Source organism: Vespa velutina, chromosome 22 (genome assembly GCF_912470025.1).
Source record: "Vespa velutina chromosome 22, iVesVel2.1, whole genome shotgun sequence".
NCBI lineage: Eukaryota > Metazoa > Arthropoda > Insecta > Hymenoptera > Vespidae > Vespa > Vespa velutina.
Genome location: NC_062209.1, coordinates 3653323 through 3680268, shown reverse-complemented (window position 1 = coordinate 3680268; position 26946 = coordinate 3653323). Strand labels below are relative to the sequence as shown.

The 26946-nt window shown below is 38.9% G+C and overlaps 2 protein-coding genes across 6 annotated transcripts in view; one reads left to right on the top strand and one right to left on the bottom strand.

Moving 5' to 3' along the window:
- Positions 1-26946, bottom strand: part of LOC124956605 — a 95551-nt gene that overhangs the window by 776 nt on the left and 67829 nt on the right. The window contains exons 1-2 of one of the 3 annotated variants that reach the window (XM_047512657.1): positions 5879-6084; positions 185-394 (exon numbers count right to left, since the gene is read on the bottom strand). In XM_047512657.1, the coding sequence (XP_047368613.1) occupies positions 185-328 (144 nt within the window). In that variant the 5' untranslated portion in view covers positions 329-394; positions 5879-6084. Of the gene's footprint in view, positions 1-184; positions 395-488; positions 649-5878; positions 6085-26946 lie in introns of those variants that run through there. The other 2 variants (XM_047512656.1, XM_047512655.1) reach the window with 2 other exon arrangements.
- Positions 1-26946, top strand: part of LOC124956595 (protein numb) — a 49365-nt gene that overhangs the window by 17849 nt on the left and 4570 nt on the right. The window contains exons 1-9 of one of the 3 annotated variants that reach the window (XM_047512597.1): positions 8822-11430; positions 23044-23208; positions 23567-23638; positions 23823-24041; positions 24371-24557; positions 24864-25121; positions 25306-25326; positions 26117-26296; positions 26385-26893. In XM_047512597.1, the coding sequence (XP_047368553.1) occupies positions 11356-11430; positions 23044-23208; positions 23567-23638; positions 23823-24041; positions 24371-24557; positions 24864-25121; positions 25306-25326; positions 26117-26296; positions 26385-26893 (1686 nt within the window). In that variant the 5' untranslated portion in view covers positions 8822-11355. Of the gene's footprint in view, positions 1-8821; positions 11431-23043; positions 23209-23566; positions 23639-23822; positions 24042-24370; positions 24558-24863; positions 25122-25305; positions 25327-26116; positions 26297-26384; positions 26894-26946 lie in introns of those variants that run through there. The other 2 variants (XM_047512599.1, XM_047512598.1) reach the window with 2 other exon arrangements.

The window sequence follows — 26946 nt, the reverse complement described above, 5'->3', positions numbered from 1 at the left end:
CCCGTTAGTAAGGATCACGAATTAATGAGAATCTAATAGGTTTGTGAAACTACAAACAACTATATACAAATACTAATACAAAATTGAACATTTTTAAATGACATTCGGTTATTCTCGAAAAATAGATTGGACATAAAAAAAAGAAGCTCGTTAGGATTGATGCAATTGACTATCTCATACGTACTTTTGTCAGTGCATCGTCGACATTTTTCTGAATTATTATCATGAGGTCCTCGCCTTGTTCCTTCAATTCATTCACGTAATCAAGCGCCTTTTCAACGATCGCGTTTACTTCTTTCTGGAAAAGTTCTATGGCGCCATTGATCATTTTAACAAGGTTGTCTTGAGCTTGATTGATTCTATTATCAAATACACCAGCCTGTGTCGGGAGAACCTGAAACATAAAATAACGGTGATAAGTGGAAAAGTATCGATTAACGTTTCTATATTAATTATATATCAGTAACGTTTCTATAATAATTTCTTACACAAACAATGGTTACGAGGAGGCAAAGGAAAATAATAAGTTTCGCCATTGTAACGTTACAATTTCTTCGAACGATCTATGTCATTCCAGATATCACAAGTTCCTTTTATATTAAGTATCGCACCATTTATCGGATTTGGAGATATTTGATATGCGATAATAATTTCTCGAACATTTGTGTAAATATACGATATGGATAATGCCGACAATTAGTTCATATCGTCCATATGAGCTAATGAAGATGGATTTACATATTATTTACGTATTAATTTAAAATAAAATTAACAAATGGATAAATCTTCATTTGAGTCAAGATTATAAAAGAAATCGTTTCTTTTCTTTATTCTTCCGTCCCCTCTGGTACTACATATTTCTACGAATACGTAGAAACATATTATTAACGAATGATCAACATGTGATCGTCTTAATTTTCTTAATATCAAGAAAAACGATTAAATCCTGAGCTAATTTGCATTCCTTCCTCTCGAGATAAAATATCGCTTATTATTAGAACGGCATGTCAACAACTTTTGCTATCTTGTAAATCTTATTTTGCTAGGTTCGTCATTAACGTTGAGAAAGTTAAGCGCACATCCGTTATTAGTTCTTTCAAGTTCGATGAGGTCGATTTGACTCGTAGTTATGAATTTTCTTGGAAACGGCTGTTGCTCTTGACTGCTTCCGGCCTCATCTCCGGAATGGTTATTGTTTTTTTTTTCCCTTCTCTCATCATTTCTTTCTCAAATGCTCCATGAGCGTAGCTCGATAAATTTCCAATTAATTTCAACGAAATAAAGTTGTAGTGCATGCTATTGACATTAATTCCACGATGGATGATTTATATCGAACATTATATAATATTTCGCCGTGGTAACACCGTGGGTGGTTCTTATGGACGAATCAAACGGTCCATTTCGCGGCGGTAAGGACAGCGTAATCGAGAAGTGGTATCGACAAGTGTCAGTAGTATGCGATATTGTCGTTAGAATTAGTCTCGCGAGAGTATGCCTGCACGCACACATTGGGAACGAGCGATTAAACGACTACATGACGCAAACACAGTCTCGCGCGTTACTCGTCAACGTGGCTCACCCCTCTTAAGCGTTCCCATAGGATCGCGGTGTTGCATGGGGTGTCGTGGGAACCGTTTCGCTTGATATAAAGTGCCATACGCATTTTTATAGGGTGCGTAGACCGTCCAAGGAGCGGCTCGAGGATTCCTTTGTAACAAATCGACGACATAGTCGGGCCATCGTCTGTGCTCGATGAACGTTATAGTTTGCCGTTCCAATCAGATCAATCCGATATTTCATTTTTTAAATAAATAAATAAATAAATAAATCGAAAGTAATAATAAAATATTAATAGATAATTGATGATTATCACCATCAAAGAATTTTAATTTTGTAATACTCGTTAATTATAATTACGTTGTTCGAATTTATTTTTCTTAAAAGAGAAATCAAATCGTTAAGCCAATTATTGTTTTGAGTTATTAATTATTCCAATCGATCCTCCAAAATCATCGTATGGAATCTATCGCGTATAGAAGAAAAAAAAAAAAAAAAAAAAAAAAAAAAAAAAAAAAAAGAAAAATACATCATTTGCATTTGGCAACTTTGGCGAACGAACGATTCACAATTAGTATCATCAAGTATGTATGCGTTCGTTTCGAACGTGAGAGCATGTTGAGGGGCGCTACGAGGGGTCGTTTTATATTGGTGGATCGCGAAGGGCGAGTTCGCAGGTAGAATACAAGGTATGAGATTCGTGCATCGAGTTATATTTAGAGCCGTACGAGCGATCAAAGATTATATTCTCATTCAAATTTTTCATCTAGGCTTCAACGTTTATTGTAATATTTCTCTTTATATCCGGTCTATTTTTTCAACGCGTATAAGTAATAGTTCAGATAGCTTTATTTCGATCAACTTTTCATTTCTTTTCTTTTTTCCTTTCTTCTTTTTCCGACAAGCCTGCGTAAACCTTGGGGATTCGTGCTGTAAATTCTTACTGTCTTATTCCACTTCCATTAGTCAAAGTCTTTTCGTTTTCAAAGTGAATACGGTTCTTTGTACTTCTCCTAGAATTATTATCGCAAAAAACGTAAGATAGTTTCGTAACATTCAACGACACGGTATTTTGTTTCGTTATTTTCACGCTAAAACGTATAGAATTATATCATAAAAGAAAGCTTACGATAAAAGTCAATGAATTTTTTATATCTATTCGAGAATAATTCAATTCGTTCCAATAACTTGGAGTCTCTAGATTGATTCAATGATGAGGTCTCCAATGTGTTTCTCTACGAGAAAAATTAAAATAAAAATTAAAAGTTGTTATCGTGCAGAATTGTTATATTATTATCCGACTGATGGTACATCGTCGAATATATTTGCGGCTTATTTTTTTTCTTTTTTACAGAAATTTATCGTACCTACGACGAGTCTATTTGTAAAATCATAAATACTCCGATAAACAAATTTTTACTAGCCGTGAAGGTCGAAACTATTTAAGTTGCGTATTTGCGAATTACGAATTCGATCGTGAATAATTCCATCGATTCAATCAGTATTTAACGACGTCGATGACGACGAGGATGACGACAACGAAGAAGCGTCGAAACGCTTCGTTAATTGCTATAACCCGATTCTATAGCGCGATTAAGGCTACGCGTACGCGATTCTCGTCTATGGACAATGCTCGCTCCGCGATTCCATTGTTGTGTACGTTATATTATCGTGCGAACGGCTCTGACAAAACCATTGAGAGTGGGAGTGCATGGGAAGAATATCGGAAAGAGTAAGGGGATCATGTGCTTTCCTTAGTAATTCTTATACACCGACAACGTATTTTCCATCGTCGTTTTTACCCTTTTCGTCTTTTTACTACGCCAATGTTCTTCGAAGGTACTTGCGCACAGAGAAAACTATACATATATAACAAGATATGCATATATATATATATATATATATATAGAGAGAGAGAGAGAGAGAGAAAGAGAGAGAAATTATTTATTTCAATCTCATTTCTAATTTGCGCAACTGACGTGTAAATTTAATTTACAGTTTTAATAAGAAATTATCGTTGAAATTAATGTATTTTGCCAACGATTAAAGAGAAAATAAATTAGGATTCTTTTAAAATTATATTTCCAAGTTTTAATCAACCGATCGCTTTCGCTAATCGGTTTCATTTTCAAGTTTCTTCAACGATTTACGAAGTTATATACGAGCACGTAACAGAAAGTCACGAGCGTGGAAAGCATTTACGAGGCGCGCATACCAAATCCATGCTCGGTTGCATTCATTAAACCGGCTTATCGACCGTCCTTATCTTTTTACGTAACGAATAAATGTTGATCGACCAACCGATGGTAGAAAAAAGGGAGTCCGTAAATATAAAAATTCGTTATTCTATGAGTATCGATTTAATCGAATCGAGGAAAAAGAAAGAAATTTAAAGAGAATAGAAAATTAAAACGAGGAACTGTTCAACGACTGATGTTCGACGACTGAACCAATGGAAAGCAACACATGGTACTACCTGCTAGCTCGGTGCGCATGGGAATACGTTGGCATGTGGTTTTATCTACTGCCATATGGTGCGTCCGTGAATGCACGTGCAAAGAGAATCGAGAGGACGAATCGTTGAACAAGTAGAAGAAAGAGGTCGATATCGTGCCTTTCCCTTTTCCACGCGTAGCGCGTATGGATTTTCATACTCTTCGGCACATCATCTTGTACGGTAAAGCGAAGATGAAAGGAAAAAAGTGTTCCATCAGAGTCAATTAACATCTTTCTTCGACTCGGCTTTAACGAGTTCGCCTGCTGTCTATGGCAATAGTACGTCGAGTAAAAACATAAACTAGGACTAGGATAAGTAGGTCACAACTCGACGATTCATATACTTTGTTGTTTCCTCGCGCCATTAATTTCCTTTTCCCGTGGTTCGGACGTTTCTTCGTGAAGAGATGAAATTCTTCTCTTCGTCGAATACGTGGAAATGTTACGTACATGACTGATATCTATGAGAACGAAAGTGACCGTTCCGATGGAAAGGGTAAAATTCGAATTTTGCCAAGTGAAATGGGAAAAGGAGCGGTAACAAGAAGAATCGTTCTCGCGAGAGGTAAAAGTGCTTTGTAAACGCGAGATATATAACCAGATTTCGCGCGCGTATACACGATAGTATACGATGGTATACGATAGAGTACAGAGGGAGAGTATATGTTATGCTCTTGGAACCGGTTATTACCGTCGTGGTATTATTGTCGTGGCATGTAACGGTATTAAGCTGGAATTACTCGTGGCAGCCGGACGAGTATTTCGGGTCGTTGTAAGTATTCCAAATTGATTTTGGATACCAGTTCTTCTTATGTTCTGGTATTACTCGTGCGCAAAATTAACCTTTAAATTTTAACGTTACTCTCGCAAAACTCGTTGCAACGGTCAAACTCTCATGGAGCGAGAGTAGACACTCTCGAGTTAATCGAAATAATGAATTTTTCTTCTTCTCATACAGTCGGATTATAAGTCATTAAATACGGAGATCTGACAAAGATAAGCATTTACGCAAATGACGTTAGCTCCCGCCTAACATTTCTTCCGACACCTGTGTAAGCGCACGCGTCCTTCTCCATCGAGAAACGGCGGTGCTCACGTGTGTACATACGTCTCGCCCGCATTACGAGACTTCTACGCGCATATATCGTTTGTAACGCTTGTTTATATACGCTTATGTATATGTATATATATATATATATATATATATACATAAATATATACAGATAAACGTATTCGTGCACGCATGCACATAAGTAAATAGGAGTAATGCGAGCGAAGCGAAAGAAGGTCGACCGAAATAGTCGCGGCCGGTCGACGAACGACACCGCAACGCGACTTACGACTAACGATATTTGCGGACTGTGCAGAAATAAGGATCAAGGTCGGCGGGAGTAGAAGCTCGATACAAGAGACAAGAATTAATTTATCGATCGACACGATCTATAACGTATCATTGAAATTGTCTTCGATGAATGATTTAAAAAAGAAAAATTTTTCTTTTTCATTGACAATATTTATCAATGATATCTCGAATCATTGATAAAGAAGAGAGAATCCGATAATAAATATTTTTTTACTATGAGGAATTTATGCAGCAAGATAAGACGTGTCTCGTAATTACGGTTACTCCTTATGAAGAATTTCATAGCAAGTACCTTGGCTACGGTACCTTATGGATACGATGGAGATCCGATAAATAACATTACTTCGAGGCCGATGATCTATAGTGCTAACGCACCACGCACGCGATCCCGATACGCTTATCTCTCGTCTAAGAGCTACGACGACTCCTCCTGATCACGCACGAATCGTAGTAACGACGCACCTTCGTCAAACAAGCTTCTCGTGGATTAATTAATGGCCGTGCGTCGATCCGGTACGGGAAGTCGTGAGCAGATGTCGAGATTTCCTCGCGGTGCCCTGCGTGTCACGAAAAGTAAATCAACCGAGGCCAGCTGTCTGGAGAAACTATGCAGACCGCCGCCACGCCATTCACTCGGCGGCACTTTTCCTACGTGCACATCGCGATCGAAGATCGAAGCGAGTTCGAGTTACGAGGGACGCTGACTCAAATGGACATTTAAAGCGTTCTTTCTTATCTAATCTTAACCAAGAACGTAAAGTGCTTCCCGCCTTTTCATTTACCCATTTTATATGGATCTTCGAAGAAGCAAGTTCAATAACATTCTTCTTAAGTTTTATGACTTATTGCCGTCTCTTGATGAATATCTTGTCCGATAAAAAATGTTTGACGAATTCAATCTTAGAACCGAATGTTTCGTTCGAACGATAATATATGCCGTTATAGACGGCGTTAAGGAGTGAGACGAATGCGAGATACTTGTTCTAAGAATATAGGATACATGATCGGTCACGTGGGATAAATAGACTTTAGAAAAGGGCTGCTCGCATCGGTGCGTAGCCTGAATTAACGTCGAATCGCACGGCTTCTTCGAAGTAATGCAATTATGCAATTAGATCAAATCGAGTCAAGGTGACTCGAAAGTATCTACTATATACTCCACAAAACTGAGAACGGCCTGAAAAATATCCGTAAGATAAATAGATGGGATAATGTCGTTCCAAAGGTCAACTCGTTTAAGAGGGATTTATTTCTCGATTAATCTTGCACGAATATAGCGTACGATGATGATGCCACGATGTGATCTCGATCTTAACGTATGGTTAATATAAGTTTAGACAACTTTAACAGGTTTGCGCTTAACAGCTGCCTTTTTCTCGAAAACGATTGTGTACGCATTGCCACGGATCGCTGTCGAAGCAATTTCGACTAAGTTGCGGTCTCTAATCGAATACGTTTTCAGAGAACATGAAGAAATGGCGGTGTAGGATTATGCACAGATGCAGTATTATCGATTAATGTCTTCTCATTCAGCAGCGATATTTCTCGTTATAACGATGAGAAGACATTCGTTATTTTTCTTCTTATTCCTAGAATGGAATTTCGACGAATCAACGATTACATGTATGCATATAATGTACAATGTTGTATCTCTCTCTCTCTTTCTACCCCTTCTTCCTATTCTTTATTTCTGACTTTATAACGACCGTATCGTGAATATACATGTCAGACCATTAAGCGAAATACGAATCATTAATAAGGTAAACGCAAGAAAGTTGCGCACTCCTCGGTATAATTCGGGTCAACGGAAAAATTAGTTTTTAGTATTTTTTTCCTTTTTTCTTTTGTTTTTTTTTTTTTTTTTTTTCCTAGCAACATACCTTTCTTTCGTGTAGTAAGAAATTAAAGTCACTTCGTGCAGAATAAAAAAATTCGTATTATTTTCATTGCGACAAAGTATTGCCAAGGCATTTTTTTCAACTGGGAATCGTGACGAAAGATCTTCCTTCGAGTTCGAAACGGATTTTAATTTGAAAAGAAATATTGCATATTGTAATTTTCCTATCAACTTGTTTCCTCCGAGCAAACGCTTTCTTCGTTAGTATGCTTAACGAGAAACACAAGTGGTACTATATAAGTTTTCAAATACACAAATGACTTTGAAACTTTTGAAACGTTAATGGAACCAAATTTGAATATCATTAATAGCGCTATCATATCTTGTATTCTTAGGAAAATAAAAAAAGGAATCATCGTAGAATGGAATAGAATGATTTTAAAGACAACGACCTTTGTCAATGGACGATTGGCAACCGTCGTCGAAGCTAAAAGAAATCGATAAAGGATCGTCTCTCGCGAAAGTCTTGTTCACGAGGCGCCTATTACAAAGTTCTCTTGGTCGCGTCTCTTAGCAGATGTACGACCATTTGCCGTGGCAGCTGCTCTCCCCACCAACACCGTAAACCAGGGCTATCTAGCCCCGGTGTTACCATCGACTAGATTTTCCTCGACGTTAATAACGATACTCGATGCGATATCTATGTCAACGAAAAAATCGAAGATTGGTATGATCAGAGTTTCTGTTCCAAGGAAACGTCCGCTAGTCGAGGGCAGTTCGTCCTTGCCGGTGACCGATCGAGCGAAAAAACCGGTTCTTGCGACTCGAGTGGAACGACTGAGGACGTCGTTCGGGGCCCACGAAGGGAGCGAGCACGAACCTGGCTCCCCGTAGAGACCGAGTAAAAGGTACTTACTGGCTCTGCTCGAAGGAAATACTCCAAAGAGGTTTATGGCCTCTTGGATACGCCAAGGAAGATTTCCGGAATCTTTGGAAGAACGAAAGCGCTCCTTTGCATACACGTAAAATAAAGATGTGTTCGTTCTTCTTTAAGATCTGCACGAGGACAATCTCGAAAGAATACAGAAAGGAGGAAATTGTGCGATCATCTTGTCGGAAAAATAACTACTTCGGACGGATGGATGGAAGCAACGTTGCCCGCTTTTATACAAATCAAAAGTTGTTTATCTAATTCGCATACCAAACTCTATGCGTACATGTATATCGTATTAGATATTGGTATTATTAAACAAACTCAACTACATCAATATTGATCGATGATATATCGTAAAAGTGTAAATATTCCGTTTCTTAATGTTCATTATTAAATGTCATAAATGAAACTTACTTTTATTCTATAACCTTGCGTTTCCGACGATGAACGATGGCAAACGTAACTCTCATAGCGGGTATTGCGTTAAACGTTGCGGGCAAAGAAGAAAGGGATAGGGCCCAAAGCGAGACTGACTCGTCCCTGAAGGAAAAAGGGGAAGGGGTCTGGAGGGGCAAGGTAGGGTAGAGGGTAGGGTAGAAGGAACAGGACCCGTTCGAGCCTCGGCATTCGTGTCCGGTGTTTCGTCAGGGGGGGGTTCTTTTACAAGTCGACTCGATGAGAATCTTGGACGATCGGTCGACCTGTAATACGTCCATATACTCGAACTTGCCGATTCTTCTCTCGCTTCTCCTAAATCGTTCTTTGAATATTTCTCTGTGGTGAAAGTGAGGATGACTTTGCTTGGCTCGTACGTTACGATAGTTCGTTCGTTATCATTTTTCTTAAAGGCTCACAAAGTTTCCCTTTGAAGAAGACGAAGAAGAGGAAAAACAAGAAATATAAGAAGAAATCTCGAATTGGAAAGAAAGAGCAACGGAAAGAAGGATTATTCTTCGAAAGTATCGCGGCATCGAAATTACCTGTAGAGCCATAGAATCGAAGGTTCACCAGGTGGCGCAACAAACGACGCAACGTTCGTTGCCAGTTCGTTTTTTTTTGGATCGGACCTCGACTTTCGAGGAAGAACTTAAGAGAAGATTTCTTCGTTCAGATTTTTCATCGTTCTTTCAAATTTCTCTTTTTTCCCTTCGTTTATCTCGTTTTGAGAGAACGAGAGAGAGAGAGAGAGAGAGAGAGAGAGAGAAAGACAGAGAAATAGAGAAAGTATTTCCGAGTTCCGGTGGGGTCGCCGAAAGTAGCGGAGCGTGACCGTGGTAGTTCTAACGGAAAAACGTGGGAATTCTCGTAATCGTACTTTACCGATTCTATCGTTGTAACAGAAACATCAAATTCGGCTAAGATCGATCGGAACTCTATCCTGGAGAATCAGGTCTACGTTATCGTTGATGTGGTAATTTTAAGAGGAAAATATATTGCACTTCTGATGGAGGAGGAAGATAAATCGAATTAATAAAAGAAGAATCAAAGGAATAAAAGTAGAAAGTGTGCGAATACTTTTTCCTCATATTTTTTTCTTTTACCCACTGGTGGTACATTAATTAGCGTGCGCTAAACGGACCCCGAGGTCAATCGAGTTAAACGTCACGGCACAGCTTCGCGCGCTACTACGTTCAAGGAGTCAATGAGTTGAAAGAGACTATTACGTGTTAATTCGTTAACGGGATTAAAAAAATACGTCATTAAAATAGTTTCTCTTTTTCTTTTCTCCTTGAAACGAAACGTGAAAAATCGCAAGGAATAGAAAAAAAAAAGTTAACAACAGTGTTACCGCGACAAAGGATACGCAACTAGAGAAAGAGAGAGAGAGAGAGAGAGAGAGAGAGAGAGAGAGAGACGAAAAAGGGACTTTACTATGATCGGTGAGGCGTCATAGTTTAAAAATACAACTGGCTGCTACCGATCGACATCACCGAGAAGCCATCGTCGTTTAAAGCATATTGTATAGCGAGTGATAGAATGAGAAAGAGAGATAGAGTTAACACGAAGAGAGATAGAAAGGAAGGAAGGAAAACAGAAAGATAATCCTATCCCACTCTAAAGTCTTTAGACGTCGGTGACGTCAGATTGGCAGGGTAAGCGGTACGGAGTAGTTTCAAGCTCGTGAAAGGAAGGAAAGCGAGTAAAAAGAAAAAAAAAAAAGAAGAAGGAGGAGAAGAGTCTTCTCTTGTTCAGCTGTATGGCTTGCGTTTACCTTTTTACCGGCCGGCTTCGAGGAACGTAGAGCGCCGCCATGTTGTCCGAAGCGAACGTTTTTTTCTGGCGGGCGTAACTTCTGAATCTCTCTCTCCCTCCCTTCCTTCCTCTCTCCATCTCCCTCTCTCTCTCTCTCTCTCTCTCTCTCTCTCTCTCTCTCTCTCTGTATCTTTTCATCTCTTGAAGTAGACGTAAAGTTTCTCGTCGACGCATGGTGTCTACTCAACGGAGAGACGTCATCGTGATCGTCGACCTTCGTCATCGATCGCTCAGAGAAGGGGAAAGAGGTTGTGCCGCTGGAGGAGGAGGAGGAAGAAGAGGAGTTGCGAGGGTGGTGGTTGTGCTGGTTGTGTAGTGTTGGTGTTGTTAGTAGCGGTGGTTGTGTTAACGGAGAAGAGCGCCTCGAGCGAGGCCAGCGGCGAACGAAGAGGTGCCTCCTCGTGTCGCGTGAACGAACGATGCTCGGCACTGGTGTTACCGTCGCTCTCGTTAGACCGTACCAAGTCTCGCGATGGAAGTCGACCGTTTCGTGACGATTCGTCGCGTACGGTCGACCGTCGAGAAGCCACCTCGGTTCCTTATTATTTCGTTTCGCAGAAACGAACGTTCGCCGACGTCTTCCGTCATTGTTTCTATCGCGTTACCGCGTTCTCCAGTTACATCGAATTCCTCGAAAACGCCTCCTCTCCTCCGTCCGCTCTTCTCTTCCGCTGTTGAAAAACTCGTCCAGTGTTACCATCAGCTTGTCCGGTGCAACTATCTTACTTGTTCGTACTTGAAAGATTTGTGATAAGTAAAGAAGACTTATTTGGGAAGGTGTGTCAATTTGATCAGAATTGCTTATGGTGCTTCGAACGGTAGGTGAAGAAACGTCTTCGTCATTACGGTGTTTCGATAGTCGATGCGTTACACGCTACTGCGCGTCGTGAAAACATCGGTGCTCGAAGAAGAGAAATGGGAAACCACCCGTCCGCCCACCAGCCGCTCGAGAGGGCTACCAGCCATGCTGGAAATGGTCTTCGTCTCTCGGTACGTTCGACCGTCCGTTCCTCTTTCTCTCTCTCTCTCTCTCTCTCTCTCTCTCTCCTTCCCTCTTCCCCCCTTTCCCTTATCCGTTTGATGCGTTTTCGCGCGTCAACGAGCGATTTTGTCGGACCTGTCTAGTGCAGCTTCTCCAAACTACTGTGAGAACTACTTTGAATCTACTTCCTCTCGAACTTTATTGTTTTCTAAATTACATGCCAAAACTTTATGCCTCTGTTTCCTTTTGCTTTCAATAGTCCTTTTCTTTCAATATAAACGTCATTGAATTCTTCCTTCTTCAATATCACGATATTCTTATTCGATTTATAGAAACAAGAACATATATAAAAATATTGTTATGGACGAGTGCGATTTAGTACATCGCATCGATAACGATCCTCGATGATAATCATCGATTACATGGCAAATTGACTTTATTGTAATTGGTGATTAGCTGTTGGAGATAATGATTCTATTGGATATCGAATAAGATCTATACGATGCGAGAAGCAGCGAAACGAGAGCAACTTGATTCGTCTATTATCACCGATTTTTTAAGTATTGAATTTGGAACGAATAAAATTTTCTTTTACGTGGGCGAATTTTTATATTTCTGATAGGGACGAAGATGTTTTTCCAAGGCTGTAACTCATCTTCAACATACGTCAATTACGTTTACATCGATGATCATTTTCTCGATCATTATCAATTTTTTTTTTTTTATCGACAAAGTTTCTATAACGAGCAATTTCTTTAACATTTGTATAAGAACATGCCCTTCCTGTTGCGCGTGACATCATTGACTCGTACGATCTTTCTCTTTTTTACGTTCGTTCATTCTTTTGAATATTTATCGTAAGAGGTTCGTGTATATGGAATTCTTGATGTTAGTTCGCGGAATGCCTGTTGACGAGTCACGACGAAGTGACCGTTATATAATGTCATCTTATCGTCGACGTTGCTCACATCTTTGTCGCTCTCTCAGGTAATTTTCTGTTTAAATAGATTTTATTTAAGGATAAGTTGAAATACAGTTGATAAATTGATCGAATCGATGACACTGATTACGATGAGATTGATTCATCAACTAATGATATAATCGTAAAAGCATGATTATACAAAGTCGTAATCAATCAACGAAAAGGAGAAACCCACAATTAATAATTCTTAAATATAATTATTATACGATCTTTGTTAAATCATTGAGACTGGCTGAAAAAGAACAATTAACGAACGTCGCCGGCAACGAAATAAGATCACAAATTTTAATATTCATTTGTGTTACTCATAAATATGGATTATTAGAAATTATAGTTGTTTAAGTCTATGGAAAAAAAGAAAAAAAGATAAAAAAAAAGAAGAAGAAAAAAGTCAGAGAACTGCTAAATTTTGATCCAATGAGCATTATTTTTCTAAACGAAGGATAAGAATGAACAAAGTTCGATGGATTTCTCTTTGTTGAGTCGTTAGTTCGAGCGACAATACGAGTAGTTCTTTGCGAGTTGACGAATTGTATTTTCACGTTCATAGGGAAGCTCGCAGAGAAGTTTCGGACGACGACTTACGACGCGACGGAAGCCTCCTCGTGGCTTTTCGGAAAGTTTATTTTTATCAGGGTTGAGAGAGGAAGAAGCTTTTAACCAGCGGCTTTACGAGTCGCATTTTAATCCCAGTAGAGACGATGCGTTTCTATGGTTTAACTCAGGGAAGAGTTCAGGGTGGTAGAAGGGATGGATACCATTGAAATAACTGGCTGCGTCTCGTCCCTTCGTATGTTCGCTCACGGTGCAGCTTAATTACATGCGTTTGTTACGCGCTCTAATTAGAGAAATTAACCATCTACCGTGCCGCTGGAGCAAGTTTCGCTTCGGTAACCCTGTCCCTTTCCCCCATGCTCCTCATCGTGGATTACCCTAATCGACAATCGATTGGTTGTACCTCGTTCTCGCACCGATATATATATATATATATATATATATATATATATATATATATATATACACATGCATATATACATACAACATATACATAATATATTTTTATCGTCAGATCGAACGCGGCAATTTTTCCAGCGACCCTTCCCTTTCCTCTACAGACATTCTCTTCTTTACTTTTTTTCTTGTTTTCCATCATGATACATTTCCTTTCTCGATCGATGCAATTATTTCTCGCGATAATTTCATCGCTTGTATCAAATTTGTCGTTCTTATAGATTTTTGCTTTAGAAATAAGACTTTATATAACAACGATCTTATTTATGGTCGTATCGTAAATTCAAACTATTGCAAGTATTTTAAGACAGCGAAGAGGGTTAGAAAAGGAAAAAAACATGGTTGTTCTTTGAGCTCGTATTTCAGCAAATATTTCCTAGCGTTCCTTTAAGACTTTCTTCGGCCGTTATGGCGTCTGGAATCGCTGCCCTGTCAAAAGCAGAAAAGCTTTCGCTTCCCGTGAATTTCTCGGGATAAGAAGAAAGTTCAACGATGGACGACCTCCTGATGGATACGTGGATTCGATTCGTTAAGAGATTTCAGAGTCAAGCTAGCTGTTTTGCTAGCTGCCCGTCGACTCAGATTCTAAATTAAAATTATACTCTTGATCCTTCCGACAAAGCAAAGTTTCTTAATCTATGCATTATCTTATCTTTTTGTTTCTCTTTTACAAAGAGGTTATACCCAAGAAAAAAGGTGACTCTAGAAGACACAACAAACATAAAATTATCGTCGATCATTCTCGCCATTAATTATTGCTCGGTTCTTCTCACGGCGATAAATGCCGACGATTGATCAAAGTCCAATGAAAAAGACTCGCCATATTTTAAAGCATTTAACAAGGTCAGGAACATGGAAATATTTATTCACGTTTCTTTTGAAAACTTCGCGACTGTTTTCAAATTACTTAGTTATTACGTTAGGTGTGTAAAAAGGCAGCTGTGTCTATTGTTTAATTATGTAGCATTAATTAGTTCAATGCACCAGGTGAATTCATACGTATACGAATGTATAATTTTGAAAAGTATATGGCAATATTTAAGTAAGATAGATGTAGATCGGGTAGGTCGGCTATTAAATAATAGGTAGGTGGTGCTGTTATCATACGCTCCTCGATTAATCACAATTTGAAAACAATTGCGCGTTTAGAGTTTGCACGATCGATTCTCGCTTGTATATTTCTGCTGGAATAAAAAATTGACACATATACTCGATGAGATACACACAATATAAACGAATAAGAAAAAGGATTCGATAATCGCAAGAGAAATTGAGACTTATCGAACAACGAGAGATATTAATGGTGATATTTTTCAAGCGAGGTTTTCATTAAGTAATATCGATTTCGCGAAAGGAAGCAAACTCGTTTAACATCGTTTTAACGCGAAGACGTTGATGCGTATTGTCATGGAAATGTAATTAACTGCCGATATGTTGTACAACAAAATGCAAACATCTGTAATAAATAATCGATTGCGATATAATCCTATTACTGTCGAATTAATTAGATATGGCGATTTTCTGGTATATTCCTTAATTTGTAGTTCGTTCAATTGTTAGTTTGTACATTGAATGTATATACAAGTAAGTATATAGATTCTCCTCGCGAAGTTATTTGTTTAAACACATTGAGAAAATTGTTTACATGTACTAGTACATGTGTGAAAACCGTTCGGGTATATCGCTCATTTCTTATCGCGATCATACGAAATATTTCTATCACCGATTAAAATATAATACAATTATTTCGTCGTATAACTTACTTCAATTTCAAGGTTCTAGCACATAGATCTTTAATCATCGTACGTACGATGCTTTATCGTATCCCACGTTCTCTTTAATCGTGTATAAGTTTCGACGTGAAGACGAGAGAAGGAAGGAACACCTTCGATTATATAGCATGCGGTGTGGATGAGAGAAAAAGATGGCGGAGACTCGCTCGAGGAAAGAAGTAGCGGCACTTTCGAACGAGTTAAGTCACTCGAACTGTTCGTACGCACAAGCGTACAAACAGGTTTTTCATCACAGGAGAAACTCGCGGGGTTCGCGTCGACTTCTTTCGTTTGATAAAACTATTTTGCCACTGGATGTATGTAAGGTACATAACGTAGAAAAGGATGAAGGTTCGACATTTTGAAAGATAATCGACATGAATCTTCACAGTTATGACTCGTGAAATTGATATTTCGAAGATTTGTAATCGGCTGAATTTCCGATGAAATTATTCAAACTTTTAATTTATTTCAATGTCGAATGAAATGTCTTAGTATAATTCGTACAATCTCTTTAGAAATGTATTCAAATACATGAGCTCCGAAAGGGACTTTGAGTATTACAGTCGCTTTATCCGTGTTACTCAACAAGCCATTAGTTAATGAAACAGATTGTTTGGAAACATGTCGCTTTAATGCACAGTTCTATGTAAGTAGACCACGTGTTAAACTTTTGAAAAGCTCATCGTAAAGGCACATCGATGTGATAGATACATATAAAGTGTAAGCGCAAGTTTGAGCGTACTCGCGCGTACTAGTGCAAAGCGAGGGGATCGAACTCAAGGATAACCGGTGGTATGCCGATGTCCGCTGGTTCAGAAGTTACAAAGGGAGGGACTTGGAATCGCTGGTATTTAAAATATCGACGTACATACCTTCGATTTCAATGGCCAACGATTTAAATGGCCTACTTGTCTCGTAAAATTACCTTGCATATACTTTACTTATAAAACTCTTCGGTAAATGTTTTTCAACATTCATCACGTTGAAATCAAATAATAGCGATATATGCATTTATTATTTATTTGTTTTTTTTTTTTTTTTTTCCCCTTAATGATTTATGTAAAGCGTCGACCTGTCGTTCGATCCTTGTAGGTCAAAAAGATAGACATCGATCTTTTGCTCTTGATTAATTCACCTGCTATATGTCTTTGTCCAGTAGGTCAAAGTGACAAAACGTTCGAAAAAGTTTGTAAAATGATCAAGGTGGATAGGTAGATAATTGATTTTTCTCGATGAGCAAAGAAAAATAGAAAAAGAAGAAATAGAATTTTTGGAAAATTTCCTTTTTTTGTCAACTCTCGTTTCCTCGGCGATTCTCCTCCATTAAGTTTTTCGAGAAAAGTGGCATCTACGAAAAGGGACAACGCGTTTGCTAATGGCAGGACTCGGTAGCAGGAATCGAAATTGGGTTGACGTTGTGCGCAATTTTGAGCCGTGTTGCGAGCTAAACTCCATATGTATGCAGATGAGCGCAAAGGACACCGGCTTTGTCTTCTTGCATACGTGTCGTCGTTGAGTTGACGTGTGCGTCTATATTGTGCTTCTTCTATCTTCTCTCTCTCTCTCTCTCTTCCTATCTATTTATCTATCTATCTGTATCTACATACTTATTTCTATCTCTCTATCAACGTATGCGTATTTGATTATATTCAGCAACATCGCCGCATACGGAACACCTGTCGCGGTGAAAGGATTAAGCGTTCGTAGGTGCTCGCGCTATTGGACGCTCAGACTCGCTGCCATTTCAGGTAGCGACGATTTTCATATCCTCTTGGTACTCGGCGAAGTTATAAACGAATCGAGGTAGATAGAGGATAAGCAACAGCAGATATATTTCCTACGCTTCTTTCGAAGGCTGTTACGCCCAACGAATGATATTTTTTTTATTTTCTTTATACTTTTTTTTTTTTTATCAAGATAGACAGATTGAAAAGGGAATGCACCATTGGAAAACTCGTACGAACGGAGAATAGATCATTTTATCGACGTTGAAGTTATTCGATCTCAGGATAATACATAGACTTTCGAAGTGGATCTCGTAAAGAAGAGAACGTGTCGCCATTAGAAAATTGCCGCGCCCTAAGTTTCGACCTGCGGTCAACGAACTTGCGTCGACGCTATTGCTCTAGGGCTCTTTACGAACGTGCTTTCACCGGTGCTTATCTAGGTCACAACGGCACGCTACGATCTAAAAGATCTTTGTCTTCGATCGGCTGACAGTTCTGTTATATCTGAAAAGAGAGAAAGAGAGAAACTCAAAGATGGCACGAATCGTGCCAAATTCTCCTGCAAAGAACTCTTGGCTGGTTAACAGACAGATCGTTTACCTCATGAAACTAATAGTTTACAACTATTAATTGCATATCGTCTTTCGATATGCAGAGAGATCACGTAAAACATTTTTCTTCTTTAACCTCGTTTGAGATATTTGTAGTTACATGCGAGATTGTAGAAACGAAAAAACGTTTACCAACGTGAAATTTACATGTAATGTAAACCACTTGAAATTTTGAACAGAACGAATGTGTTATTTCTCGTATCTTACATTTTAAATGCAAATCACATTTTTACGTCGTCCCATCTTTTATATATAAATATACATACATACATACATACATACATACATGCATGCATATATACATATATATATATATATATATATATATATATACACGCACACACACATACACGTATATACACCCGATGCTGACAAAAGTTAACCGGAGAATGAATTAAAAAGCAGGAAGAGGAGAACCTAAATCTCCATAAAGTTTATTTTAAACGGTTCGCCATTGCGCGAATAATTAAAGCGAATTTAAAAGGAATTCACGGTAGAAGCGAATAGCTGACTATCGAATCATCCAACAAAGTTGAGAATGCCTTTTGTGAATTGCGCGTAAGACTACATAAATCTTCAATGAGAATATGTTGATGAAGCGAAAACAATGGTTCCGCGATTATGAAGGGGAACTCTTGAGAATTTACTTGGAAAGAGGGATTCTACATTGTGTTCAGCTGGAGAATTCTCTTGTTCGCGCGGTGTTCAATTAAAATTTCAATCAGTGCCGTCCGCCAGCGCTGTAAAAATCAAGCAAAGGCTCGAACTGTAATACATACTATACAATGAAAATTATTAGAAAAGATCGCGTTTTATTCACGCTCGACGATCATTGTTCGGTCGATATGACCACCATTTCCATTATATGATTGGTGAAACAATTGACGTATTATAATTTTGCTATGTCCTTCTCTCATCGATCTTCAGACATTTTTTGCTGGAACAAAAAACAGAAACTTTTTCCTTTTATTCTTTTGTTCATCTATCTAAGTAATTATCTGTGTATTATGTAATATTATATACGTACGTATTGTACGATTGGTGTCAGATAATATTATCTTTTCAGTTTAGAACTGTCGAGTATTTCGTTACCATAGCATCGCAACCATGATTCACGAAAGAAATTAGTCACCAAACTCTCTTTTGACCCAAGAGTATCTGTCTACTCCCTCGACTGTAGTAGGATATTGCTACGCTTTTTTGACCTGGCAACGTTTGAACACGGCACACGGGCGTATGCTTATGCATCCGACGCACGTAGTATACCATGGAGATGCACATTCCCCATCGCCATCTTTCCTTTCACACTCGAAGGTCGTGTCGGAGCTATTATCATACGAGAAAAGTTACTCGTAAGGATTCACAAGGAGTTATAAGGAAAGTTTGACGAAAACTGTCGTGAATTACAAATGATGGATTAATCATTGATCAGACTTTTTGAAATTTTACTCGTATAATGTTATTCGTATAAAATGTTTCGTATGATATTCGAATAAGCGACATTGGCTACAAATAAATGACATTTTTTTTTTTTTTTTTTTTTTTTTTTTTTTTTTATCAATCGATATCGGAGAAAAATTATTTCAAAGGGATCAATATAAAGATAGTTCTTTAAATCTGACTTTTATCAAGTCGGTATTGCAAATTTTCTTGAAGACGAAGCACTATCTTTCAGATTCTTTCAGCGTTAGTCACACTGTACATATGAGTCACAGATCAACTTCAGATAAAAAGAAAGTGGTTGAACTCTCTTCGAATTCTTTGAACGAAGGTGCGGGACGTAAGTCATCAACTTTTTTTTTTTTTATTTTTCTCTACGCTCTTCTCCTCTGTGTCTCCCGTTTTATAATATAAATACGTAGATCGTTTCGTTAGTACCCGATAACGAATAAAATTCTAACTTTTTAAGGTTCGGTCGAACAAATGAAACGAGAATTAAATGATATGATCGATACACATACGCACACACATATTCGAGTTGTTGAATAGTAGTACGTTGGTTATATATCACGTTGAGTCAAGTATACAGGCGGCGCTAATAACGCAGAGTCCGTCGTATCGGGCTCATTAAAGCGTATGCCACATAAAGAGGGGAGCTGCTCGAAGTGCAGAAGCGTAATTCGATTGAACGAAGTTATCAACGACGCGACTCGATCTTCGCGTATGCAGTTTATATTCGACGTATAGAAACGTATGCGATTTATATAGTTCGTATATGTCGATTTTAATACCTTTTCGAAATGAAACGAGAAACACAGAGACATGCAAGCCGTCAAAAATATATAAAAATGCGATAGATGTGGGAACGGTAGAAACATTTCACATCTCACATACTCGTGACGCTTGGTCAAAAAGAGTTGACTGTCATTGACGCGCCAAACGACAGTAATAAAATATTTATGAGCCTGTGTAAACGATTTATATCATTTGAAGACGGCCTGCGCGTTAGAGATCTCTTGAAAAACGGACGTAGTCGAAAGTTTTTGCGTCCATAGAAACGCTTTTTGAATTGCTAATGAACGACTCGTACCTTCCTCGATCGTTTCTTGAAATTCCCCTACCGAGAATCTTATATTATTCTCCTATATTCCTTTTAACGTTCAAATGCGCTTAAACGCATGACAATATCATTTTTCATACGTTTCTCGTAACGCATATCATTTTTTTTTATATTAAATTCCATAAAAAATGACATGCTTATTGATATTACAATTGATATAAGTACACGTGTACGATTCGTACGAGTAAGAGGTAAGTAAGGACATCAATTTGTAATATCATATGGCACTTGGACGCTTACCGAGAGCGTAACCGATGCGGTTTGCATTCTAAAGTAGCGTATGGATAGTCCGGTTGAATGCGTTGCAAGTGTTTATTCGAGAACGATTATGATCGTCGTTGCGAAGGGCTGGGAGGAGAGCAAGAGGGTAGATTCGTTCGTTCGAGTCCGAAACGTAGATTCGTTTTCAATGAAAGAACGACGCGATCCACGCGACCGTTTTACTCCGACGCATTGGTAAGCCTATTACCTTGCTAAGTAAATACCGTGGGTAATCCGATTGCGTTGAGAGTGCTTACTTTCGCACGTTTTAACCATTAGCGGGACGTTCCTTTCATCGTAGCAAGAGCCTCTCCGAGTACTGTCACAGATATCGTCCTATCCTAGAGGGTGGATTATTTTCGTTGTTCCTTATTTTTACGAGGAAATAAAAAAGAAAAAAAAAAAAGAAAAGACGAGCGGAGAGTGGGACATAGGGTGCAAATTCGTTTCGTTTCTCTTCAGTAATCGTTGTAACGTTACGAAGATGACATACGTACGTACGTTGATCGTTCTCGTAGACCTTCGCGTATCGTTTGCGTATACGTATGTAGATACCATAGTGCGCGAGAGCGATCGAGAACCGCTCATTCATCGCGAAAACGTGTGTTAATATTAATCCGTGAGACGATTGAACGAATCCTCGAAATATCGAGCCTTTACCGATCATTTTCGCTTCCCTTTTAATCGCACTCGATGGACGTTTTCTATGTTACACTTTAATTTTAACCAGCGCGGATAATGAATATTCCTTTTTCTTTTATTCAGTGCGATGACATTTTAATAATTTCCTTTTGTATTTAATTTTATAAATTGTAACGCGTTTTCGAATTCCAACAAATTATCTTTGAAAATCTTCCGTTCTTCTCTTTCGTTCATTAACGAAGAACCTTCTCGGTTTTTATAATTATCGCGTTCCTACGGTTGACAGGATCGATCTTTATTTCCTTCCGTTCGGGCACAAAAGACCGGATCGATAAATGAGTCGAATGAAAAAGAACTCACCCCTAAAAACTGAGTTCCCATGTCACGTACACGCATGCCGCCTGAGATTGATACGGTCAAAAAGGATTGGACCCCGGTGGTGGTCCTACGTTTTGTCGATTTCACTGATATTTATTAGAACTTATATGCAAGAAATACGAACGAACAGAAGCTGTGGTTTAACGCGGCGCTATGTCATGAGCGTGAGATAGAGTCAGTGTTGGTTGTCTAGCATAGACCAGCCTCGAGATATAGCTCACGTGGCCTATTTGCTTATCCATTACGTGATGCCTGAGGGAATTTCGCAAGACAGGTAAATAACTTTGCTCTACGTGATCGATCTCTTACTATACAAACGTTCGACGGATTTTCTTTCCGAATGAAAATAATCTTTCCAGACGAATTTGTCTGTAACAGATCTAAAAGATACAGTGAAATCGAATGGGTTTTAAAAATTGGGATTTGACCTCGACTAAGATTGCGTTTTCTCAAATTGTTGCAATTATTCCCGACAATAGTATAGGCTATAGTTTAAAATTGGAAAGGAGAAAGGACTGTAGGTATATAATTTGATTAAGAAAACGGCGAAACGAGGGAAGAAGAAAGTTCGACGAAAGGTGATATAGCACCAAGTCGAAGAAAGAAAGGAAAAAAAAAAAAAAAAAAAAAGAAAAGAAAGGTACAGAAGGAGAAGAAGGTTTCCCAGCGGGTCTCTCTCAGTTCTTGATCCCGACGGTTGGCTCTTAGGGGCACCGATTTAGGGGGAGAAGGTCCGTGTTCGGAATTAGGGGAGACTCTGAGGTGGGGTTGCGATATAAAAGATTCTTTGGGAACCAGCCTCAAGATTCGATCACAGGGGCTTTTTATATCGTCGAGTCGACGACGACGACCGTTGGTAGAATCTGCTTCTCGCACCGCGGTCACTTTCTCAAGGTTCCAAAGTTTTTAGGGTTTTAACGACTGATCGACTAAACTCGACTACCAGAATCCTCTGGGAATACCCTGGAGGATTCTTTCTTGAGTTCGAAACTGCACCCATTAAATCTCATTTGTCATCGATTTTATTTCTCGACGAATGTGGAGCTGTTCTCCTTCGGTCTTATCGAAATCTATTTGAAAGAAAAGAGTTTCATTTAACGTTCAAGTGTGATAACAATTGATATAGGCAAAAGTAAGATAGACACGATGATATCTTCGAAATATGTATATTATACAGGAAGTTACTTAAACGATCGACCGATCGTTTCGTTCGTCATCGATTGAATCCTTCATACGAGGTCATTCTTTTTATTAACATTGAAAACCCGCGAGAATCCTAGGATCGAAAGTATTCTTTCATAATTTAGCAATTGTTTGCTCATCACTGTCATTGTTTACACGTACACCGGTACGATATAATGGACGGCTATTATTATATTATCATGATGCATTGCGTTATCTGCGTTATTGTTCGCAGACGATATTGCCAATCGTCGAATTGAGGAATTATCGGTTTTCTTTTATCGGATTAGGTAACGCGATGCCATTGTTATATCGAATTTACTTTAAACCGAAGCGATTTGGAGTACGATTGATTTCGTTTGCTCGTCTCGAGAACATCTAATCCGTCCTCCTTTAGAGTAATTTTCTTTTTGGAGGAAACAAATACTTTGGTATTTCGTGAACGTTTGTACGAGATAAACTACGTTTCCCTTATTTTATCGATATTCACAGAAGCGCGAGAGATCGCCGGGAAAGAGGATGGACCGGTTGCGGAGGAGCTTTCGAGACAGCTTCCGACGACGAAAAGATCCTCACGTACCGGAATCAAGTAAACCTCACCAATGGCAAGCAGACGAGAGTGCAGTACGTTCCGCTACCTGCGCTTTTCACGTTAAGGTAAGCACCATCGTTTTTGCGATTTACGCGAAGGCGATATACGGTTTCATTAGCTTGTTCAAGGGGATGTCTCAAACTCTTACAAGTTCCTTATCGCCATCTAGTAGTTTCATCGCGAGTTAAACAAAAGGGTGACACCCAAGAATGATCGATCTGATACTAATTGGCTTCTTTCGATTGTTTCGTCATTGTTCCTATAGACTTATTAGACCGATCCTAAGATAATTAACGATGACAAATAAGATCTATCATTAGAAGGAATAGAACAATCGATTAATTCGTTACGCGTGTAGATATATTTCAAAACTTTTCAATAATATCTTATGATTTATGTCATTGATAATAGCAATTTTTACAGTACTTAGGATGCGTCGAGGTGTTCGAGTCGAGAGGAATGCAGGTTTGTGAGGAGGCTTTGAAGGTGCTCAGGGTTAGTATAATTACATGTACACACACACACACACACACACATATATATATATATATATATATATATATATATTTGTGTGTGTGTGTGTCTCTTTCAAAGTGGTGATTCACCACCGAGTTTGCATTAATTCAAAGAACATTGATAAAATCATCTGCTAATGATTCATTATATGTTTTTCTTTCAGAATTCCAGAAGAAGGCCGGTACGCGCAGTCCTTCATGTGTCCGGCGATGGACTGCGTGTGGTCGAGGATGAGACGAAGGGATTGATCGTCGACCAAACGATTGAGAAAGTTTCTTTTTGTGCTCCAGATCGGAATCACGAAAAAGGCTTTAGCTATATCTGCAGGGATGGTACGACCAGACGGTGGATGTGTCATGGATTTTTGGCGTTAAAGGAGTCGGTACGTCGGAACTCTATCTTATCATTTCTCGCACTGTAGGGTGGCTTTCTACAGGGATATACTTGGTCGGAATAGACATATTATTACGCGAAAAAGAAATAATCTATCTTATGGTATATATGAGAAGAAAAAAGAGCAAAAAAATAGTTAAAATCGAATGAATAAGGTAGCCTTATCGTAGTAACATTTGTTTGCACGATCAATATGATAATCTCAACGGGAAAATGAATTGCTCGAGCCTATCTTATAAAAAAAGAAAAGAAAAAAGAAAAAACAACACGATCGAATCTGCGTACGTATTCGATTTTAACATAGATACATTCTTTCAGGGTGAAAGATTGAGTCACGCTGTTGGATGTGCGTTTGCCGCGTGCTTGGAGAGAAAGCAACGTAGAGACAAAGAGTGCGGTGTAACTATGACGTTTGATTCAAAGACGTCGACCTTTACGAGAAGCGGTAGCTTCAGGCAACCGAGTCTTACCGAAAGATTGCAGGATACGCGTGAGCGTGCTGTAGGTCGGTTGTTTTATTCCATTAAAAATCTTTTCACTTTTACATATTACAGAAAATAGTTCAGTAATGGGTTATAAGAAATAACGTTAAAGTCATATTAATCTAATCGTCGATCACATAAAGTGGACATTAAGAAACTTGTTAATATACTTTAATGATCTTAACGAGGCTTGCATTTTTGTTAATAACGAGACGATAACGATAATCGATTAATGCCATTCATTGAATTATATTTACCATACGAGCCTTCTTAGAAAAGAAAATTCTAATTTCATGCTGATTGTTATTATTATTTTTCTCTTATTATAGATGTTCCTCCGGTGAAGCAGGTGTACAACCCCTTCGCTATTGAGAGACCCCATGCCACGCCTTCTATGTTAGAACGACAAGGATCCTTCAGGGGTTTTACTCAATTGAATCAAGCGTCTCCATTTAAAAGACAGCTCAGTTTACGCGTAAACGATCTTCCTAGTAACCTCGAGCGTACACGCAGTCACAGTCTTGAACCTACGGATTTATCGCGAATGCCATCGACCATACAGCACATCGTACCTTTGAAACCTCCAGGTAACTTTCGATCTTATACGACTTCATACAACTTTGTGAGTAATTTTTAGTCATATCATAATTAGTCATATTTCGACGACACGAACGTACGAGACGTTAAGTATTATAAATTAATAATCGATAAGTCGGCCATTACTTCGATAATATTCAATAACGATGTACTTCTCTTCATTTTTACAAACAGAGTACGAAGGATATGACGAAGGTCATTATTACATTGTCTTCGTTCATATTGCCTGCTCCCTCGTTGTTTCTTTTGGATCGTGCTCGTTTATGTTTATACGTCAGCCACCTGTTCGATTGCGTTTAAGATTCGTGCGTTTTAATCGAAAATAAAAAAGAAACGAACGTGTAGCTAGACACAAAGGTTTATCGAAATTTCGTTGTAGTTTATCCCATCGTATTTGATGTTTTAAAACGATACACACTTTTATTCTTGCACAATCAATAATTTCGTTTTTAGGTGGACACGAAGAGTCGGATAACTCTAGATCATGGAAGTCCAATCATAACGTTGGTTCGATCGTCTTTAATGATAAAGTGATTGTTTGGTAAATACAAAAAGAAAACGTTCTTTTTTTTTTTTTTTTTTTTTTTTTTTTTTATAAGATCTCGGCGCATAAAATTATTCGAACCAACGTTAAAATAGTTTCAATTCGTTCCCCATCCACCCCTTTAGATTAGACGTTCCTAGTAGAGAGCCCCCCATAATGTTCTCATTTGAAAATGACAAAACACTGGCTTGTACACGAAAGAGTTTTTTCCCTGTCCCTCGTGCTTCAATAGTTACCGTCGTTACTACTGGATCAATATAAACTTGATACAGTGTTTTTCTTGATTTTCATTTTCACGCTTTGTTAGACGTTCCCAAACGTGGTTCGGCATGCATTTCGATAGTACTCGGCACCAATTCGCTGTACTTGTTCGTACATAATGTGAACGTAATTAATATCGTAAAGTAGAAAAAAATGATGATAAGAATTTCATTTCGACAGTGAGCCCAATACCGGAAATATCGCCAGGTGGACAGGATAGCGTCTCTGCGATGTGCCAACAGTTGTCCCATGGACTTTCCTTGCTTTCGAGCAGCGACGATTTTGGACCATTGCCTTCCCAAGCCACAACCAGTTCGGTCGCGAAGCAACTTTTCATGAATACGAACAATACTCCTCCCGGTAAGATGGATTCGGTTAAAGATATAATTAAAGGTAGATGTATCCAGGAACATTATATCTTAATCTCCGAATCGTGTTCTTTTTTCAGTAACGAGTAGCAGCTCGCTGGACGACATGAAATTACAAAACGGGCCGAATCTTAACAACAATAACAACAACGACAAGAATGAGGATCTCGCGAATTTGAACGACGTGAAACCAAGTTGGCAGGAGTCATCCCCTTCGCCGATTCTCGCGGTGAATCCTAGGCTGACGCCTGTCCTAAATAAGGCCAGCAATTTAAGTCCCATTCTTCCGAGGACAAGCACAGCCACTCCTGTGGTGATGAGTACACCCGCGTCTAGCGTAGGTGTATTTGGGACGCCTACAGCGGCCAGTCCCGCATTTAGCACGGCCTCTACCTCTTCCCTCGGGAGTACTTCTACAGCGGTGGCGGTGAACAAATCGACGATTCCAGTCAATAATCAATTAAACAAAGTTGCAACACCAAGGAGCATCTCTCCTAGCGCCAGTGTAGCTTCGGTTTCTTCCTCGTTGTCCACAGCCGTGGCCAGTGATGTCTCTGGGATGTGTCCGATTACTATTCCTACGACTCCGGTGAGAGAATGTCAGATTTTAAGAATTAGTAACGGAAGTTCCGAGAATTGTAA